Source organism: Phyllostomus discolor, chromosome 2 (genome assembly GCF_004126475.2).
Source record: "Phyllostomus discolor isolate MPI-MPIP mPhyDis1 chromosome 2, mPhyDis1.pri.v3, whole genome shotgun sequence".
Lineage (NCBI taxonomy): Eukaryota > Metazoa > Chordata > Mammalia > Chiroptera > Phyllostomidae > Phyllostomus > Phyllostomus discolor.
Genome location: NC_040904.2, coordinates 44205097 through 44226577, shown reverse-complemented (window position 1 = coordinate 44226577; position 21481 = coordinate 44205097). Strand labels below are relative to the sequence as shown.

The window sequence follows — 21481 nt, the reverse complement described above, 5'->3', positions numbered from 1 at the left end:
AGGAGACCAGAGGCACTCGGGGGGAAGGCCCTAAGGGGCACTGAAGTCTGGGGAGGAGTGAGCAGGATGAAGGCACACTGACCCTGAAACTGTTGAGAGCGCGGCCCAGAGCCTCAATTGTCTCCATATCCAGGTGGTTTGTGGGTTCATCCAGGATGTAGAAGTTGGGGCTGGAAGGCAGAATGCAGCAAGGCAGGCAGTTATGGGGGGTGGGAGAAACATGAACTCCTCTGATACAAAGAAAAGAGAATCATTTTCTACTAGAAACTTTAGAAAATGTGGCCTCACCAGAGCATGGTCATCTGAGCAAAGGCTACCCGGCTCTTCTGGCCCCCAGACAAGCTGGCAACAGGGCGCATAGCCAGTTCTCCAGAGATGCCATACCGGCCCAGCTGGTGACGGTACTCCTCCTCAGGCCGTCCTGGAATAGGTACCATCCCATCATGGCCCAACTCTCTCCCTTCCCTCTTCCCCCAGCCCCAACTCCAAATGCCCATGTCCTTATACCTAGGCTTGGGGTGGCTGTTCAGCACCTCCCCAAGACAGGCCTAACTGTAGGTGGCTGCCCTGGCCCTCCTTCCTCAACTCCAATCCCTAACACACCGGGAAACTTGCGTGACAGCAGTTCCACAGCACTGACATTCAGGTCCAGTTGTTCCACATGGTGTTGGCTGAAATAGCCAATCTTCAGATTCCTGCAAGGAGATAAAAAAGGTGGAAGAGGGGATGAAAAGTAATGACCATAAAGAATGTAACTACAAGTGTGTGACAGAGAGTGGAGGTGGGGACCCTACCTGTGAGCGTGTCTGATACCCCGAATAGGTGTTAGGTCCCCCATAAGCAGCTTCAGCATGGTAGACTTCCCAGCCCCATTTTCCCCAACCTATAAGAAACATGAGAACTTTAAAGAGTGTATATGTATGGGGCACAGAAAAGAAGGAAATGAGGATTGATTGGACTTGGATAGTCCCAATGACTTTTTCAACAACTAAAGGATTTTTAAGAAACTAAACAGCCCTGGCTGGTGTGTCTCAGTGGATTGAGCACCGGCCTGCAAACCAAAAGATCACTGGTTCGATTTCCTGTCAGGGCACATGCCTGGGTTGCGGGCCAGGTCCCTAGTTGGAGGCATGTAAGAGGCAACCAAATGATGTTTCTCTCAAATGTAGATGTTTCTCTCTCTAAAAATAATCATTAAAAAAACCTAAAAAGAATAATGAAGTAGCAAGATGTAAAGAGAATCTAATACCTGACTACCTACTAAGTGCTAGTAACTTAATTCTTCCAATAACCAAGTGAGGTAGATGCTATCACCATTTTAATTGAGAAAACTGTTTAGTAACGAAGCTAGGAAACAGCAGACTCAGGATCTGAAGTCTGACCCTGAAGCCCATGCTTTCTCCTCTATGCTCCATGGTTTGAGAAAACTGAGAGCTAAGACCAGTAAGATAAAATATTGCTTCAAGTATTCATAAAATACCACATGGCATGGCAGGCTCTCATCTCTGCAGGGCAGCCCTGTGAGGCTGGAGGGTGGGGACAGTATAAGCATAGCAAAATCCTTGGCACAGGCTCTGATGCTGCTCCAGTGTAGCCTCTTCCCACCATAGCCCAAGGATCTGGGCTAATCCACAGCATGTATTGCAGGGAGAGGGGGAAGAGTTTCAGCTCATGGAACAGAAACATTGCAACCATACCACACAGATGCGGGACTCAAGATCAGCAGACACGGAGAGACGGCTGAAGATGATGTGTTTAGGTTCATAGTAGAAATCCACCTCATCAAGTTGTAAAATTGGTGGTGAGAACTTCTCAAACCCATCAGGGAACCTGCGGGAGAGGAGGTGGGGGTGAAGAGCACGGGGATGGCCAGAAACAAGCACTTTACACCAGCCCCTTGGCCCAGTACTCACTTCAACACTACTTCCAACTCCTTGTCCACAGGTTTCAGCTCTGGCCTGAGGAGAGAGAGGGCACTCTAATCATTTGTATTTATTCTACCACAAGTAATATACATTTAGAGAAAACTGAGAGAAAGCCTGTACCCCCACCACCCAGATAACATTCTTTTTTTTTTTTATTTTAATCATTGTTCAAATACAGTTTTCTCCCCAGATAACATTCTTATTTTTGAGTATAGTCACACACTATATACCACCACTTTGGTCAACAAGATTGCACATATGAAGGTGGTCTCATAAGGTTATAATGGAGCTGAAACTTCCATCGCCTAGTAACATCACAGCAGGTCACACCAGCACAGCACTATGTATTACTCATGTGTTTGTGGTGATGCTGGTGTAAATAAATCTCTGCACTCCCAGTCATGTAAAGTACAGCACATCTAGTTATGTACAGCACATAATACTTGGTAATGATCATAACCGACTATCTTACTGGTTTATCTATTATATTGTACTTTTTGCCATTATTTGAGAATGTCCTCTTTCTACTCATGAAAAAAGTTTGCTGTAAAACAGTATGCTATTTCAACAGCAGCAGCTTCATATATCTCATGCTTATTGCATCTCTTGGTTGCATTATTTTCTCTTGTGCTTAATTTCATGTTGTTTTATAAATTTAGTGTAACATAAGTGTAGAGTGTTTACAGAGTCTACAGAAGTGTACAGTAATGTCCTAGGCCTTCACATTCACTCACCACTCACTCACTGACTCACCCAGAGCAACTTCCATTCATGGTAAGTGCCCTATACAAGTGTATCATTTTTTATCTTCTATATTGTATTTTTACTGGACTGCTTTATGTTTAGATAGGTTGAGATACAGAAATACTGACCATGTGTTACAATTATCTGCATTAGTCAGCACAGTAACATGCCATACAGACTTGTAGGCCTGGAGCAATAACAGGCTATATACCACACTGCCTAGGTGTACAGTAGGCTATACCATCTAGGTTTGTGTAAGTGCATGCTATGATGTTCACACAATGACACAACTGCCCCACAGTGTATTTCTCAGACTGTATCTGCTTAAGTGGCACACGACTGTACGTTCTTCTAGTTCACTATATGCTGAAAAAAATAGGATTATCCTTTTTGTAGCTTTTTGCCCTAGTTAACACATCATGATGTTTCAGTGTCACAAAATGGTTTTAGGCTCTCCTACCACCAGCACTTCTGGAAAGGCTGCTTCAAGATTACACTTTCAATGCTCATCCATAGTCATTAAGGCATGCAAACCAAAACCACAATGAGATAACACACCATGCCCACTAGGATGGCTAAAATTAAAAAGACAGACAATAAAAGTGGACAAGGGTATGGAGAAATTAGAACCCTCACACAGTGTTGTGGGAATGTAAATGGTGCAGCTGCTTTAGAAAATAGTTTGGCAGTTTCTTAAAAAGTTAAACAGAATTATCATGTAACGCAGCAATTCTACTCTTAAGTATGTACCAGAGAGAATTAGAAACATGTTCACATAAAAACTTGTACACAAATATTCACAGCAGCACTATTCATAAGGGCCCAAAAAAGAAAATCTAAATGTCCATCAACTGATGAATCAATAAACATTATCTGGCCATAAAAAGGAATGAAGACTTCTGGTCAACATGGCAGCACAGGTAAACAAGGCTCACCTCTTCTCATAACCACATCAAAATTACAACTGCAAAAAAAACCCAAAAACCAAAACCATCACCCAGGAACCTTCAGAAATAGAGTTGAATGGAAGTCTTGACAACTACGGAATCAAAGAAGCTACATCCATCCAGACTGGTAGGAAGGGCACGAACATGGAACTGGCTGGTGCCTCACTCACGTGTAGTGGATAAAAATTCTGGAGGGATATGTCGGGAGCAATGAGTCCCAGCATTCCAGGACTAGGAAGATAAGTCTGCACAACTTCTGGCTGCAAAAACCAGTAGGGATGAAGTCGGTGGAAGAAACTGCTAAAGCTCCATGCAGTTCCTCTTCCAGAGCCCACACATGAACTCACCTACTCAGACTCACTCTCTTTGAGCGCTAGCACTGGAGTAGCAGTTTGAAAGACACTAGTGATACACAAGGAGAAACTGAAGTATCTGCATCAAGGCAAACAGAGGCCATTATCACTTTACTAAACCCTTCCCTGACAGAGTTGGCAGGCTGATACACTATCTGAGACTCCATCAACTTGGATGACACTGTTTGACTCTCCTAGAAGATCCCTAGAGACTCTGCCCCACCCAACATATGGACCCAAGCTATGTTTTTTTATAAATGGCTGGTCTTGACTAATAGCTTCACATCTTTCTAAATCCTCTCAAACAAGTCACAGCTGGCCTCAGTGAGCCCCAGGCCTGGCACTAGCAGCAGCCAGCCTAGATTCACAGCTTGGCTTCACCTGGGAATCTCCAAGCCCAGCACTAGTAGCCATCTCAGATTGCTTTATAGCTCAGGGAAGGTGGCCCCAGGCAAAACACAGGTTGGGGGCTGACCTTGGCCTGCACCACCCAGAAAACCCCAGGGCCAGTATACCCAGTGGAGAGCTACAGACCACATTGGAGCACCATCACCCTGCCCCTGCACAGTTGATCCTCTGTAGAGGGTGGAGGTTGGTAGTCAGTGGTCATAGCCAGTCCTTGCAGTGGACTGGCCTGGATAAATCCCTCTCATTGATCTGCCAACAGCAAACAAGGCTCAATTACAAGAGGAGGGTGTACTCAGCACACACAAAGGGCGCACCTTGAGTACCCAGCTTGGGTGATATGGGAGGCTGTGTGTCACTGGACGCTACAGGACATCTGCTACATTAGGCCACACAACCAAGACATGGAGTCAAAGCAGCTCTACCTAATACATAGAAACAAACACAGGGAGGCCGCCAAAATGAAGAGACAAAGAAACATGCCCCAAATTAAAGAATAGATCAAAACTCCAGAAAAAGAACTAAACAAAATAGAAACAAGCAATCTATCAGATGCAGAGTTCAAAACACTGGTTATAAGGATGCTCAAGGAACTTAGTAGGGCCTCTACAGCCTAAAAAAGATCCAGTCAGAAATAAAAAATAAACTGAAATAAAGAAGAGTTTACTGGACACAACAGTAAAGTGGATGAAGCTGAGAATCAAATCAATGATTTGGAACATAAGGGAACAAAAAACAACCAATCAGAACAAGAAGAAAAAAGAAAAAAGAGAGAGAGAATAGTATAAATAGCCCTGGTTCAACTTGAAGAGGTCCAACAGTCATGTCATAGGAGTGCCAGAAAGAGAAGAGAAAGAGCAATGTATTGGGAATCTGCTTGAAAAAATAATGAAAGAAAATTTCCCTAATTTGGTGAAGGAAATAGACATGCAAGTCCTGGAAGCACAAATAATCCCAAACAAGATGGATGCAAAAAGGCCCACTCCAAGACACGTCATAATTAAAATGCCAAAGTTTAAAGATAATAGAGAATCTTAAAAGCAGTGAGAAAAGAAGTTGGTTACCTACAAAGGAGTTCCCATAAGCCTGTCAGCAGATTTCTCAAAAGAAACTATGCAGGCTAGAAGGGACTGGCAATAAATATTCAAAGTCTTCAAAACCAAGGACCCCTACAGCCAAGATGGCTCTACCCAGCAAAGCTATCAATTAGCATCAAAGTGCAGACAGAGCTTCCCAGTCAAGAAAAAACTAAAGGAGTTCATCGTCACCAAACCACTACTATATAAACTGTTAAAGCGACTTATTGGAAAAAGGAGATCAAAACTATGAACAATAAAATGGCAAAAAATCTGTTATCAACAGCTGAATCTAAAAAACAAGCTAAGCAAACAAGAAGAACAGAGACAGAATTGTGGATACAGAGAGCATTTTGATGGTTGTCAGATGGGAGGGTGGTGTGGAGAATGGGTAAAGAGGTGAGGGGATTAAGAAGTATAGCTAGGTAGTTACAGAATAGCCATGGGATGTAAAGTAGATCTAGGAAATCAGTAGCCATTCCATATAGGCATGACCCGTGGATGTGAACAATGGTGGGAGGATTGCCTGAGGGAGTGGTGGATGCTGGGTGGAGGAGGGCAAAGGTGGGGAAAAAAAATCAGGACACCTGTAATAGCATAATCAATGAAATATAATTTAAAAAAGAAATAAAATGCCAGGTTTCAAATACTCAGAAAACAAAACAAAATAAAAAAATAAAGGGAATGAAGTACTGATATGTGCTATGACATAGGAGACCCTCAAAAACATTATGTTAAACAAAAGAAGCCAGACACAAAGGTCACACTGAATGATTCCTATATATTAAATGTTCAGCATAAGCAAATATATACAGACAGGAAGTAGATTAGTGTTTGCCTAGGCCTGGGGCAACATTAACTCTGAGAGCAGTATAAAACATTTTACTTTCCCGCAGCATAGGAAGTTATAATTGGTTTCTAGAAAGGGGGAGGCCTAGAATGGAAAGGCAAGGAGTGGCCTGCAAAACAAGGCAAGAAATTAAGAGAACAGGAGTCAGTCCCTGGTCATGGACACTGTACTCACAGCTTCTCCAGCATCTTGAGTTTACTCTGTACTTGAGAGGCTCTGTTGGCATTGTAGCGAAACCGGTCAATGAAAACCTGTGGATAGATGAATGCAGGCATTGCTCTGGCTCCCTCACTCCCTCCAACTCTAATACCCATGGGAGGGGAGCCCTCGGCCCTGCTTGCTTCCAAACCTGGATGTGCTGGCGATACTGCTGCTGTGCCTCATATTCACGCTGCTGGTTCAGTAGCCGCTCCTGCTTGCTCTTGATAAAGGTCTCAAAGTCTCCCCGGTAACCATCTAGCCGCTGGCTATGCAGATGGATGATGTCTGTGGCTATGGCATTCAGGAAGTTTCGGTCGTGGGAGACAACCAGAATTGTGGAGGGCCATGTCTGAGGGGTCATAGGACAGCAGGCCCAGTTTGGGAGGGCAGTCAGCTCCCAGCCCCCAGGTATCTTGGAGGCAGACTTTCCCTAGACCTACTCCAGCACCTGGAGACACTCACCTGCAAGTAATTCTCCAGCCATAAGATGGCCCTTACATCCAGCATGTTTGTGGGTTCTGGAAAAGTGAACACATTTGGGATTGAAGGACTGGAGCACCAGGAAACATGGGTGTTACCACCTTTCCCACTTTCACACTCACCATCTAACAGCAGAAGGTCTGGCCTATGGAAAAGAAGAATGCAAGGCTTGAAGTTTTAGGTCAAAGCTGCCTCCCAAGCTGCTTTAGGTTATTGCTGCCTCCCAAGAACCAAAGTCCATCCCCCACAGTATGCATAAATAGGCCCAGAAGACTCACCTAGCAAACAGGGCCCGGGCAAGGGCCAGTCTCATCCTCCAGCCACCTGAGAACTCCCTGGAGATAGACAGAGCCACATCAGAGGTGGGTCTCACCAGCACCAACAGAGGCAGAACCAACAGTAGTCAGAGTCAAGAATGGCAAGGATTACTCACCTGGTGGGCTGCTGCTGCATTTTAGGGGTAAAGCCCAGTCCAGCAAGAATGACTGAAGCCCTAGAAGCGAAGTTGAAGAATACAGTTGGAATAGGTAACAGAAGGGAAAGGTGAAATGTGAAGGAAGGGGGAATTTCAAATACCTGGCAGGTGCCTTGTCAGCCTCAATTTCTTCTAATTTGGCATAGATTTCTGCCAGCTGTGCAGCTTCTGAGCCTTCAGCCCTGGGGTGGGAATGGGGGAAAGTGTAACCAGCCTGAGTGGGGGCAGACCAAGAGGATGTCCTATACTCCCTGCAGTTTGAAAGCAGACCACTGGCTGACTTGTTGCTGGGACAAGAACAGAGTATTGGAAGAACCTGCTTACAGCACTGAGGGCCTTGGGCACTGTGGAAGGAACAAGGGGCTTGAGAGCCTCTCAGTGCTAAGTTCTACACTCTGCTGCTCACTGGGATGAACATGCAAATTAGGGACTGTGACAGTAGGGCAGGCACTATGTGAAGGACAGCTGCTGCTAGTAGTCCTCAACCCAGTGCTTTCACCTGCCAGCAGCAATCTGGGCACTGAGCTCCCGCTCCCGCTGCAGGAGGTCTTTTCGCACAGTGTCACTCTCCAGCACACTCTGCAGGGCAGGGGTGTCATCTCCAACAACCTCCTGCTCTACGTATAGCAGAGAAATATGTGCTGGAACCCGCAGGCTCCGGGTGGCCAGCATCTTCAGCAGTGTTGTCTTTCCGAGCCCATTCCGACCCACCAGGCCATAGCGGCGACCCCACGCCAGGTTCACATCCGCACCAGCCAGCAGTACCCTGCAAGGGTAGCAGGGAGAAGACAAAGGGGTGCTTTAGACATAAGTGTACTGCAAGTTTAACAACAGAAACTTAGCCCCATTTCATCTTTCCAAATTCTCCTTTAATTGGAAAAAGAAAACCATCACACACACCCCCACTGCCACACCCTCACCTATCGCCAAAAGACACATCGAAGTTCTCAATTCGCACATCGTAGGATTTGTTCTTGCCAGATGATTCTAACCGACTCTCCTTTCTGCTGCCTGCTTGGCTGGCTGATGCTTCTTCCAAGACTCTTTTAAATAAAGAAAGGAATGGCTTTTGGCACTCCCGACCACCCTTCCATCCCTGTGGAGACTGCTTGCTCTCTTAAACATTTCATGCTAAACTCACAGAGGGTTGCTGGTCTTCAGTGTGTCCTTCTCTGAGCGTTTCTCCTGCTTTGCCTTTAGTCGAGCCTCAGCTTTCTCTAGCTTCTTTGCATTCACTGTCTACGGGTCCAAACAAAACCATTTTCACCTTAGGGTGTAGGCTCAGAAAGGAAGCCCTCAGAGAGAGCACCTCAAGTCAACCCTCTTGATTTACCTACCCCTGATGACAGAAAACGACATTATCAGAATACCCCAGAAAAATAATGCAGTATTTAGAGACAGTCATCTCCTACCCCAACCATAAACAGCCCCCTCCCGTTCTTCCTGTTCCTCACCGAGGACTGTTCCCTCTTCAGTAGTCCTGGAAGGTTGGTGCCACAGTCTGTAGGCAATAAGAAAAGCGGTCACCTTCCCCCTGAGGGAAGGGAAACTAATATTTTGAGTAACCAATATAAACCAGACAGACATTTTCAGGAAAGCTTTACAATACGAAGCTTAACAATACTGAATATAGACAGTCAACAGATAGCTATCCTCCTCCCTGCACTTAAAAAACTATTTCAGATAAAGGATACAAGGCTGGGGCAAATAAGCAACTCTTACAAGAGCATGCAGTTTGTCTTGAAATCACAAAAAGGGGTGGGGAACCCACATTTCTCCAGCTCCAAAGCCCATATGCTTCCTACTATTGCCAAAGCTTGGAGAACCCTCCAACTCTACTCCCTTCATCAACGGGCTCTTTTGCCTTCAGTAAAGACAACAACTAGCTTCTACAATCTGGTCTTATGGAGAAGAGGGACCAGGAGTTCTGAGCTACAGGAGGCAGGTGGCTGGGGCCCAGAGGCTGAGAAAAGGATAGAGTGGCTGGTTCAATCTTCCCTCACACTCACCGTAGTTCTCCGTTATCTTTGACAACTGGATGGGGGCATCTAGCAGCACCTGGCTGTTTCCCTGGCTCTGTGGCTCAGCCCTTGACGGTAGGTACAGAAAGGGCGGAGTGAGTTCAGGAAAAAGCTCTATGGCCACCAAAACTTCTTCCCTCACCCCCACCCCCGCCCCGTCTCTTGGCGGTCCTCCCGCCCATCTCCACCCATGAATCCCCCCTGACCATCCACGTACAGGCGCAGAGTGTTGTACATGCGCTGACATACGGCTCTGATGCTCGCGTCATCTTTGCTGTCCCCGGACACCTCCTGCAACAGTTCCCCCACAGCTTCCACCAGGTCATCTACAGACTCGAAGTCCGCGCTGCCGCTGTGCAAGACGCCTGGGCCAGGCGTGCCAGGTTAAGTTAAATATCGGGTAGAATGAACATACAAGGAGTTTGGCGCTGGAACCGTGACTCCAGTCCGGGCTCCAGACCCAACGCGCCCTCGGGAGAAGAGGTCACACAGAGGAGAGGCCTAGTATCGGCCCCGGCACTGCCCTCCCTTAGTCTTCCCCTCCCGACTTCTACTTCGGCCTGCCCAGCGTGTTGATTCGGTTGGGCTTACCCGTCACGTAGTCGAAGACCTGTCCGTCGATTTCGGGAAACTCGCTCCGCAGGATTTCAGCGCAAGTCGCCATGTTCCAGTCAGGCTCCCTTCCGCACAGTCGTGGTGAGATCCCGGACGAGGCCCGCCCCCTGCCCTTCCCCCGAAAGCTCGACCCTGGTTTCAAGGCGCACGCGTAGTGGAGACGTAAGAAAGGCGCGGACTGAGCGGAACCCAGTGGGCGGGGTCACGGGGGAGAAACGGTGCGCACGCGTGCCTCAGAGTCTGCACTGGGGCTGTTCTGTCTGTGCTTGCGCAACACCTTTTTCTCTGAAAAATTAGCCACACGTGCGGGCCTCGCTGCCTTTAGGGAGGTGGAGATGACGGAGGCGGGCAGGGTGAGTGGGAAGTCGGACGCCTAAGGTCCAGCGGGTGGGAACCTCCCGACAGACAGGAGGTTGATAAAGCACATTGGCCTTATCAGTGTGGGCGCCCAGCCGGGTCCATTTTGGAGCCAGCCTGAGCTCTTTGCTGATTCACGCCGAACTCTCAGAAGCCCCTTACGCTGTTCTGTGCAGCCGCGGGGAGTGTTACGGTTCCCAGATTTTATGGGCTTCTTGTCTCAGCTTGGTAGCCCGTCCGCCCACCCGCCACCTCCAACTCAGTCAAAACTGCCTATTCGGTCCTTGCACCACTCGGCGCAGCCTCACCGCCAAAGCGCAAGAAAACCACCAGATCTACAACATGGCCTGTTGAAATTCTGTGGTTATTCCCTACCTACACCCAAAACAGACTTATCTGTACCCTGAATCTCAGTAAATGACTTTAAGGCTACTTTTCACTGACTCTCAGAAGTTAATGATGCTTATACTGCTTCACAATTAAAGGGAACACTCTTCCAAACCCATTCTAAAATTGTCACCTAAAATTACAGTATTCATTTATCCTTCTGAGAATCAGTCAATCCTGGTATTTAAAATAATGCTATAAAGCCCCTAGATCTAAAAAACCACTTCACAGGAAAACACTAAGAGGAGCTGACAGGGAAACTATGTACATAACTATCTGGTTTCTTCAACATTTCAAGAGCTGAGAACCTGTGATTTATATCGTTTAAGAAGCATTCACCAACTACAGTGGACTTTGTTTGGCTCTAGACACAATATTGTAAAAAGTTTTATAGGGCACTTAGATTAAGTGTGGACACAGACTGGATGTGATATTAAGGAATTGGCCATGAGTTGATAATTGTTTAAATTGGATGATGGGGCATGAGGGTTCATTATATTTTGCTACTTTTGTTTATTTTTGAAAATTTCTAATAGATTTCTTAGGTTTAAAAAGGCTGAAACCAAGGAGGGAAAATTGGTGAGGTAAATCTGCTTTTTTCTGCTCCAACCCACCAACAGAATATGGAACATCATACCCCCCCTCAAACACTTGGTACAGAAAGGAATTTTTGAAGACCCCAGGGAGTGAAATCTTCCCTTTTATAACCCACCCACCAAGGTTTGGGAAGCGAGTGGAATTAGGTCAGTTAGTTTCTCAGGAAGACTGAAAAAGACCACATGTAAACTTTGCTTAATCTCTAATTAGAAAACGCCTGCCCGAAGCTACAGTGAATTAGGGAAAGAATCTCTTCCCTCAGAGAACCGGGGCCTGGTGGGGCTGCTTGTAGTTGAGGCTGTTTTCTGAAACAGGGAACCTGGGGTTAACACCAGTCAGGATTAGGGATCCGATGGCCTTGAAGGGGCCTAATAATTGAGACCAAGACAAGGGAAGAAGCCTTGAGAGAGTTCCTAACAAAATCCTACTTAAAGCAGGCAGTGTAAGACATGGAAAGAGCAGTCCCACCAGTTTGCCTCCCCATGTAGCTCCCATATCAACACTTAGCCAGCAACTCCACTCTACTGAGTTTATTGGGTCTATAACTGGACAAAGTCACACGTGTACAAAATGAAGCTCACACTATCCCAAAGCAGAGTAGGGACTGAGGGTTAGGGATCCGTTACTAGCTGTTGGGGAGCTCTGAGGTGAGGGGCAGCCAACCCTCCCACTTGAGAGATGTGGCTACAAGGGAGGGGAGGAGAAGCCCACCTGGCTTTGGTCACAGAACTCACAGCCTGGCACAGGGCCAGGGCAGATGGAAGGAGAAGCAGGAGTCCCAGAAACCACCCTGCCCAGGGAGCCCAGGGACAGCTCCACCAGTCCTGCTTGCGATGTGGTTGGTCCAGACCTAGACTCAGGGGCTGGTGCAAAGGGAAGGCAGCAAAGCAGGAGGGAGGAGACACTTATGTGTGGTGGCCAGGGCACTTAGACCTGTGGAAGAGGGTGGGTGGGGAGGCGGGCTAGCTGCCATTAAGCAGCTAGCAGCGGGTCTCATAAATGCCGCTGCGGCCGATGTAGCGCACCCATTTGATGACATCATGGTCGCTGTAGTTCAGCTTCGGTTCAAACACCTTCAAGTAGCGCACCTTGAGGCCAGAGGGTGCGAATGGCACCTGGGCAAGGGAGAGCTCCAGTTAGAAATGTGGCCTTCCTGCCAGCCTCCCTCTTCATAGCCCTGCCCTACCTTCATCTCTACTACAGGCAACTGACTGATTGGGGTCTGAAAGAAGCCAATGGGGTAGTGAGGGGTCCTCTGAAAGATTACTAAAGAAGAAAGCATATCCAAGAGTAAACTAGCAATCACTTGGGTTTGAAGTCAGTCCCTACCTGTGACAACTTGTATCAATTTCTTTAATCTGCAGAAAGCAGCGACCAAATATGTATCTTAGAACATATTATTCTGCTCAATATTATGGACTTAAAAAAATAAGGTGGAGAAAACTGTATGTTTAACATACAATTTGCACAAGGCAAAGTCAGCCAATTTTCCTGACTGTAAGTAAACTTTGTGTCTTACTTGGCATTCAAGCAATCTAAAATCTTCCAAAGAATTACCTTACAAGCCAAAAAAAGTCAAAGATTTTTGTTAGTGTGAACAGCAATTTCTATTTAGAGGCATGAAGGGGAAATGGATCTATGAATTAAAGTCACTTCCCCTCCATAGGGCTGTTTCTTCATCTGCAGGTAGTAAGCTATAGAGGTTGACCTGAATGATCTCTAAGATCTTTCCTAGCTAGCCTATCAGCTATGGCTCTAGGCCTCTCCTTTGCCATACCTCAAAGTTCATGGAAATGGGGGGTCGAGCCCACTTCTTCTTGTCATTGGTGGGCAGAAGCTCAATCTCTGCGCTGATCTGTGATTCCTTCATGCCTGCCATGCGCTTGATCCTGGGAACACAGGAGCAATGGGTGGTAGCTTGGAGGAATTTCAAGGGGGTGGGGAGAGAACCCAGGAGCTTGTGGGAGGTTCTAGGATAAGGAAATGTGGTGAGGACCTTGATAACTACTTGCTATGAAACCTTGGACCTGCTATTCTTTTAGCACCGTGGGCTGCAGTTTCTGCTTAGATATGTGGGCATGCCATCCCTTACCCTGTTTCACTTCACAGACGTATTCCAAGGGCAAATGCGAAAACGTTAAAGCATCTTGATAAGTGTGTGCATGCACCCGAGTACAAACACATGCACACTCATGCGGAGGTATAGAAGGTGAGAGCAGGCAGAGGCTCCTGGAAGCAAACAGGCAGTTCCCCCACAAAAAACACATACGCACTCCGAGGATGAAAGGTAAAAGTGAACAAGAGGGTACACCAGGGCTTCTTGAGCCCTGCTGTGGCCTCATGAAGGAAGGACTCACTTCCACACGATGGCGTTCTCACTGGCCTTGTATTTGGCCTTCCCCTTCATGCAGATCACCTGCACCCCGCTTGTGTTCAATGGGGTTGGGATCCTCACCTAGAAGTGACACACCTGTCAGGGAGCTCTGTCAGGCCCTGGTATCAACTGCCTTTATTTCTGAAGACAAGTACTTATTCCTCCCCAAGTCCCTTGTCCTTACCTCAATCTTCTGTGCCAGTAGTGAGGGCTTGAAGTTGGACTTAATGACCACCTTGACCTCAAGCTTGGTACGCCCCACTTCCCGCACTAGTGGGATCACCCGGAAAGGAAGGATGATGTCCTTGGTGGTGCGATACCTTTAGGAGTGGAGAGCAAGTTTAGCATAGCAGAGCCTGTCCTCCTCCCTCTTCCCACTTTCTGCCCTTGCCTCCTCACAACCCCAGTGGCACCTCATGAGCTCAAACTCCCCATCTGGTGGGATGAAGCTGATACTGCGTTCAGAGTCAAACTTGCTGAGTCGCACACACTGGTGGAAGGTGCAGTCATCAATGGCGATTGATTGCTTCCCGCTATAAGAAGGGCCAGAAAGTCTCATTGGTACAGGAGAGTGGCAGGACCAAAGCATGCTAGGAGGCTACCCTACCCACAAAGGTGCCAGAGCCTGCGTGAGGCTTCCACTATACACTATCAAAAGCTGCCAGGATGCAGCTTTGACTTAGGAGCCCGTGTCCCAGAGTTAGAGACGAGTGGGAGCTCTGCAAGCTCATCATCTCTTGAGAGCTCTGCTGCTTGGGACCCAGAGGTTTCAAGCACAATGGGCAGAGGCCCTACATATATACAGAAGTGCCTTGGTCCTGGGGACCAAACAAAGGGGTTTAGTCTCTGAGTAAGATGAGGACAATCCCCTCATCTCAAGTACAGATGTCGGGAGTGACCAGCCAAGCACACTCTTGGGAAGACAGAGTTTGCACTACCTCAGAAATGATGTCCAGGGGGGAGTCTGCGCTTCACCAAGGCTCCCCTCAGACCTCCAAGGTCCACCCTCTCCCACCAACTCCCGTGCCTCAGACACCTCTTGCTTGTTTCATCAGCTGTGCCTTTGCCCTGCTTCTCAATGACAATCTTGTCATTCATCCCAAACTTGCACTCAGGCATGCCACTCAGGTAGCTCTTCATTACCACCCGGCCTGACACATGGGCGCTCAGCACCTGCCCTGGTGATGAAGAGACAATGGAAAAGCTGAGACAGGACCAGGACATTGCCCCAGTCCCCCTCCAGCTTCATCACAAGAGAGCTCTCACCCTGTGGGGACATGAGGAGGTTCACACTCTCCAGCACATCCAGGAAGAGCTCGTTCCGACGATACTTGATGCCCTCCCGCCGCCAACCAATTTGCCCAGTCACCTGGCTGGTGATCTGGGATTGCTCTTCTTTTGTCTTCATGGAAATAGAGAGAAACAACGATGGCTTCATTCCTCCCCACTTTTAATCATCCTTTCTCTATCCCCACTCAATCCTTATCCCTCTTTCCTTCTAGTCCCCACTTAGGAACCCATCTGTCTTCACAAGCTACTTAGGGCAAGGCCTGAGAAAAGGGATCAAAACTGTAAGGGAAGATGAGGGAAAACCTTACCTGATGCTGGAGGTCACAGGGCCAATGTGGAGCCCACAGGAAGCAGCAGGGGAGCACAGACAGGAAGAGGCAGGTAGAAAAGAAAAAGGAGAAGGCTATGAGCTCTGGATCCCGGAAAAGAGTCCAACCTCTCTCCTCCTGAGGAACCCAGGTCTCCAGAGCAACCTCTTCTCCTCCTTCCCCCAGTGCAAAAGGAAACTGCTTGATCTGTTTTCCCAGTAACAGAGAGATGCTGAGTCAGTTGCTCCTAAGTTGGGAGAGGACCACACAAGGGAACACAGGCCTGCAGTCATGGCAGAAAGACTGGGCCGGCACTTCCTGTCAGAGGCAGGCTCATAATTCAGCTAGGACAAGGCTCGGGAACTAGCTGGGATGAAGGGAGACTGGGCTTCACCCTGACGATGGCTGTCTAATTCAAATACCTGGCTCTTGATGCCCTGCTGAGTAATGAAGGTTTTCAGCGCGCCTGTCTCTGAGTTCTGTGGATAGCCAAAGTCCAGGATCTCTGCAAAAAGAAGGCGAACCATCAGCTTCTGGGAAATGCTGAAGGCTCCGTCATTCCCATCTCTTCTTGGCCTAGACGTGCCTAGCCAGCATAGCTCCAAAAGAGTGTGGGATCATCTGCAGCAAAGTCTTCTAGCCTTGTAGTATATACTCTGGGATTTGTGCTTCAGAAGAAAATAAAGTGTCAGATTTGTTTTTTTGCAGATAGAGAAAATCAGCAGAAGAGTCACATGGCCATGGGTGAGAGGTCAAGAAGCCTTAGAAAACAGAGAGATGTTGGGAAGGGGGAATGACTGCTCACTTAAATCATGCCGGCTACCGAGGAACAGAGATAACAGTATGCAGAGCACCTGAGGGGCCTATAGTACACCTTCCTCCAGGCTGAGGCAGGTGTCAGATGGAAAGCTGGGAGTAGAGTCAGTGAACTAAGGCCCAAACCACACAGGTAAGAGGGTGAGTAGTGCTTACTGCAGGAGGCCCAGCTGCTAAATCCCAGTCAGGTTCCTAACCCCCTGAAAGACCTCCATTCACCAACCCTATTTCTGTGTTTCACTTTAGAGTAACCTTTAGATCTGAATTTGGACTGCTGTTCTTAGGGCTCAAAAGACCAGATAGTCAGGAAAGAAAGTTCAGAAGGTACTGGAGCCTCAGACCTGCTCCCACCTCCAGCTCAAGCCCCATCAGGTCCCCACCCCCGAGCCCACCACTCCACCAGCCTCACCATCCAGCAGCTCATATATGAGCACAAAATTGTTCTTGATGTTCTCCTCGCTGATCTTGCCAAAGTAGGCAGCCATTACGTCACACATCTTATAGAGGAATTCAAAGACCATGGCAGCATTGACATTCTGCTTGGTGACAGCTGCCAGCCAGATGTTGGACCGCTTAACATGGAAGAAACTGGTGCGAGCAATGTTGGTGACGGGGCTGCGCACCTGCTGCCGGGCGTGGATAACATTGACCCGAAAGGCGTCCACTGCATTCCTCCTGAGGGAAATAGGGGGACAGGGACCGCTCAGCACCCAGGCAAACTTCACTCTACGAGGATCAGCCGCAGTTGCTAACAGCACCCACACTTCACTGCTGAAGTCTGATGCATATTCTAAAGCTCAATGACAGGAAGACAGATGTAATCTGAATAAAGCGAGGTTCGTCAGGTTTAGGGAGATATGTTCCTGACTCCCAGTCTGACCCCAATTTCCCAGCTGCCACTTCTCTAGCTTCTCAGTGAGCTCTAGGCCCCCATGAGAAAGAGACCCCCCTTCTTCTGTACTTGTCCCGCCAGTGGAGAAGGCTGGATCCCCTAGAAGTTAGACAAAGCCAGTGTGACTTCAGAGAACGCTCTAATCTGCTAAGGGAGAAGCACCAAGGGGCCATGGAGCAGGGCCACCCACTTTTGTCCAGAATCCAATTACAGGGCAAGCTTAGATAATGAAAAAGGATGAAGAAAACAAGGATGGGGGGGGACAAGACCCCCCACCCACCTGTGCCTGGGCAGCAGCTTGACAGGCCGCTTACCTATTGCTACGGCAGCCAATGAGATGGGATGAGAGAAATGACGCCAGCAAGAGGAGGAGAGTGACAGCAACGAGAGAGAGGGTTAGACACAACACACTGGGGTAGGCAGCACACACCCTGAGGCAGAAGCAGACAAGGCACAGGCAAGGGGTAGAGAGCACAGCAAGGCATGCAAGACAGTGTATGCCCTGACTCCGGCTTAACCAGGTCCATGCTGGGCCACAGCAGGGTGCAGATGGGTGTAGCCAGCGAGGCCCTGGTAAGCCAGGCGTTTCCACAACTCTAGCTCATGCCCCACCACCAGCCAATGGATAGCCAGCCACAAAGGCCACATTGGCCCACTACCCTGGGAGCCAAGAGCTAATGAGTTGGGGCACTGCAGCAAGCCCATTCTATGATTGTCTGTCCCAAGATCTTAGAGAAAGAAAAACAGAGCAGCAGGAACCAGAGGTGCTGAATCTCATTAGAGCTGCTGAGGCTAGGATGTGTCCCCTTAGCCAGGAAAGAACAGTGGTATGCAGGGTGGGGCAGAATGAGAAGCAGGGACTCCTTGTTAAGGTCTGAGGAACCCAGAATAAGAAGCTATTCCGATAGGCCAGAAAGGGCAGCATGGCTTCTGACCTTCTGCCTTTCCCTCAGTGACTCACGGAGTGCCTCAGTGCTCATAATCTCTCCTCCAGGAATGGCCCAGGGGAACTGAAAATAGCTGAGTCAGCAGCCTGCCTCCTTCTGAGAAAGGGAGTGGAAGAGGATTTGGCAGCCTGGAGAGGCTTTCAAAAGAATCCAGTGAAGACTCTCACCCTGAGAATGGCTTTTTGACAGCAAGACTTAGATGGATTAGTACCTCCAGCCTGGTCACTAACTCCACCCAGAAGACAGATCTCCCTCCTCCTCAAAAGTGGAATCAGCCTGCCCAGGCACAAGCACTCATCTTTAGCAACCAGGTGTGTCACTAGAGATAGGAAAGGCCGGAGTTCCGACTGTAAGGGCCACAGCAGTCCAGAGGTCCCACCTGGGAGCCAGCACTACCAGACCTCATGGGAACCAGGCTGTATTTGCTTAACTTCCATGATGCAGCAGCACACGGGGGTAGGGATGGTCCAACTCAAGGGTCTGATAGGAACAGACCTAGTTCTGCATGCTGGGAAGGAGGGATGGGAAGGTTGGGGACACAGGTGGCTCAGCCAGGGGACTCACCCGATGTCATCTCGGTAGACCCGGGAGATGAGCACCTCCCCCTTGTGATTATAGATGAATAAGCCTCCAATCATGGCGGCAGCTTAGTCTTCGCAGCCCATTGCTCTGAGAAAAGACCTAGGACAGGCAGAGGCAGGGTCAGGGAAGGTCTCAGAACCCCTGCCAACGTCCCCTGTGGGGCTGTGCAGGTCACAATCTGGGCTTTTTTCCTGAGTCAACCTTTTAGCAAGGGATCCTGCAGCCCTTGCAAGCACGCCCCTCCCCTTAGCCAGGCTCCAGTTCCTGTTTATCTCACACTGGAATGGATAAAGACACAGTGAGGGACTTAGGCCCAGGATTCTAAGGCCATTTGACCCTCCCTTTTCTGAGACTGGGCCCAGAGAGTAGCCCCCTCCTCCTCTTCCCAGAGCTGAGCTCAGCAAAGATCCTTTTAGGCCCCTTCCGGTGCCGACTGTCACTCAGGCTCTCACCAGTGAGTCACTATGAAGGACTGCCTGGGGCTGCAAGAATGGCATGGCGGCAGGAATTATTCCAGTGGGTTCAGGTCTGGAGCCCCTAGGGACAGCTTTAGGAGCACCCAATCTCAGACTCTCCTACTCTTCTGAAAAGGAGGCAGGGTCTGAATCTCTGGCTCTCTAATTCACAGAAGTCTAAACATTCCAAGAAAGAGTGTGCAGGGTTGGGGGAGGAGGAAAGAAGGCCTTATGCCCTGACATGAATCCAGAAGTGTGGCTTCTACCTCTCCCAGGCAGTCAGATAAGCAGGCAAAAGAGCAGAGCAGAAAGGCCCCAGCCCTAGCAGATTACACTTAAAGGACCTAGGCTGCTTAGTACATAGTTATTTTTGACCACCTTGTTTTCAAAAAGGGAGGCTCCCTCTCAGCTCCAAAGTCCAATAAAAATAAGGGGAGGTGGTAGTGAGGCGGGGAGGTAGGGTGCAGGTACATAAAATTAAGAGGCTCTTTCAGCAGAAGTTCTGTGATTCCAGACACAACACTTCTGGCCCAAGTGCCTACAAGTGAGGGGCAGGATGCCTGAATTATCCGTATTATTTGGGTCAAATAAACATAGACCGTTTGCAAGGGCAAAAGGGTTAATTTAGTTCTAGATCTTCTGGATTAGCCCTGGTATTAATTTCACAGGAGATAATTTAGCCGACTTTTCTAAACTGTAAAACAAAGTCTATTACTGTGGCCATCAAGATGTATCTCCCCAACTCAGTAAAGAGGTCTCTGAAGGTGGTGGACACATCCTACCCCTCAATCACAAAGAGGTTGGGAAGGGGAAAGGCAAAATGGAGGTAGAGCCCTGGGCAAAGAACCAAGTTCACAGGTATCAAGTGGTAGGGAGCTCTGGCACCACAGAAGCAGAGGTGGGGGCCCAGAACAGGAATGGATTATTTACTTAAGGGAACAAACCGACAGCAACAGCCAGGCAATATACTCAGGTAAGCCCACGGCAGCAATGGGGCTGGGTGGGGGCACCTGGGGGAAAGTATTTCAGTGTGGCAAAGGTCAGGGCTTAGAAGAGGAAAAACAGCAGGGGGACCTGACCGTGGCGAATAAGGGAATGCTGGGAAGACGTACAACGGGGTGGTGGGCATTTGCCCTGGGGTGGAAAACATCGCGGAAAAAGATGGTTCCACGGGGTGTGGGGCTGTCACAGGAATGAGGCATAAGAGCCTTGGGGTGTCATTCAACTGGGAGGGAGGGGTAGGAGGCTTGTCACAGTCCGAGGAGGCAGCACAAGCGGGTGTCACTGTCCTAGCAGATAGGGAGATTGTCCTTGCATTGACGGGTAGGCACCGACTGGCAGGGGTGTTGTCGCTATTCCTGGGACGGGGGCGCCGCGCGGCGTCCCAGCTCTGGGAAGATTCCAGTAGGTCTCCCTCTCGAGGGAAGCGCCGGGCGGGTCAGGTGGAGGGCACCGCTCCCCTCCCGTCTGCAACCGCGCCCCGGGCGTTCCCACCCGCCGTCAGCTCCCTCCGGGATCTGAAAGCCGAGGCCACTCACGGGTGTAGGCAGCTTTTCGCGTACGCAGTGCAGGGAAGAGCAAAACTGCAGTTGGGCAGGCGCCCACCCTCACTCCGTAAGTCCAGATCCTGAGCTCACCTGGTGTCCGCGGCCCCCAAATCCGCCGGACCGGCCACTCTCCAGATCCCAAGATGTCCGCCCTCCCCCTGCTCCAGCCCGCTGCCTCTGCTTTCACTGCAGTGCCCCGGCTCCGCCCCGGCCTCAGCTGCGCGTGCGCGTGTGCGTCCGCCTCCCGCGCACACTACAAATCCCGTCAGGACCTCGGGGTTCTCGCTTAAATTTTAAGCTCTCTAGGTTTAGCAAAACTACAACTACCGACTGCCTTCGAGAACTTCGTGAGGAGGAGTAGGAATGGCCTTAACCAGCCCCACCGTAAATTCACGTCCCAGACTACTCCACGCCACTCATTTCCCCCACTGAGCATTCTGGGAATTGTAGTCTCCACAGTCCCTCCTGTTCCTATTTCAGTGTCCGCCCCGCCCCCCCCACACCCCGCCCCCACCTCGTGAACCTGAAGGGGTTTAATGCCTTCGGAAGTCCATCTGTTAAGTCTTGAGTCGCTATAGGACTTTAGTGTCTCCAGAGTCCGAGGATTGGCTGTTCTCACTTTCTACATAAAATACGACTTGTAGAAGTGTTTGTGCTGAATTTACTGCTTTGTAACATCACCTCATTCTCCCAAGGTGTTCCCCCCGCCCCCCTTCCATCATATATTTGTGCCAGGCATGAGCCTTTTCTCCAGGCATCAAGACCCCAAGGAAGGGGACAGGGGAGTGAGGAGGAAAATATTTAGAAGAAACTAGCAAATGCTTTTCAAGAATATGT

General features: G+C 49.0%; 2 protein-coding genes across 5 annotated transcripts in view; both read right to left on the bottom strand.

Annotated features, from left to right (window-relative positions):
- Nucleotides 1-10242, bottom strand: part of ABCF3 (ATP binding cassette subfamily F member 3) — a 28719-nt gene extending 18477 nt beyond the window's left edge. The window contains exons 1-20 of one of the 4 annotated variants that reach the window (XM_028504420.2): nt 10069-10242; nt 9695-9842; nt 9466-9545; nt 8911-8957; nt 8598-8695; nt 8377-8499; nt 7956-8222; nt 7558-7638; nt 7415-7474; nt 7260-7316; nt 7104-7126; nt 6964-7019; nt 6650-6850; nt 6475-6551; nt 1914-1958; nt 1698-1830; nt 795-883; nt 604-695; nt 289-421; nt 83-170 (exon numbers count right to left, since the gene is read on the bottom strand). In XM_028504420.2, the coding sequence (XP_028360221.1) occupies nt 83-170; nt 289-421; nt 604-695; nt 795-883; nt 1698-1830; nt 1914-1958; nt 6475-6551; nt 6650-6850; nt 6964-7019; nt 7104-7126; nt 7260-7316; nt 7415-7474; nt 7558-7638; nt 7956-8222; nt 8377-8499; nt 8598-8695; nt 8911-8957; nt 9466-9545; nt 9695-9842; nt 10069-10141 (1971 nt within the window). In that variant the 5' untranslated portion in view covers nt 10142-10242. Of the gene's footprint in view, nt 1-82; nt 171-288; nt 422-603; nt 696-794; nt 884-1697; nt 1831-1913; nt 1959-6474; nt 6552-6649; nt 6851-6963; nt 7020-7103; nt 7127-7259; nt 7317-7414; nt 7475-7557; nt 7639-7942; nt 8223-8376; nt 8500-8597; nt 8696-8910; nt 8958-9465; nt 9546-9694; nt 9843-10068 lie in introns of those variants that run through there. The other 3 variants (XM_036017763.1, XM_036017765.1, XM_028504424.2) reach the window with 3 other exon arrangements.
- Nucleotides 10243-11948: 1706 nt separating this feature from the next.
- Nucleotides 11949-20869, bottom strand: AP2M1 (adaptor related protein complex 2 subunit mu 1). Its single transcript, XM_028504296.2, has 12 exons — nt 20735-20869; nt 18625-18741; nt 16631-16896; nt 15828-15910; nt 15406-15411; nt 15074-15209; nt 14844-14985; nt 14221-14340; nt 13992-14127; nt 13791-13888; nt 13211-13322; nt 11949-12548 (listed from the first exon to the last, which is right to left on the bottom strand). Exons 2-12 carry the CDS (start codon nt 18696-18698, stop codon nt 12414-12416), a joined length of 1308 nt encoding a protein of 435 aa, XP_028360097.1. The 5' UTR covers nt 18699-18741; nt 20735-20869; the 3' UTR covers nt 11949-12413.
- Between the last annotated feature and the right edge of the window lie 612 nt (nt 20870-21481).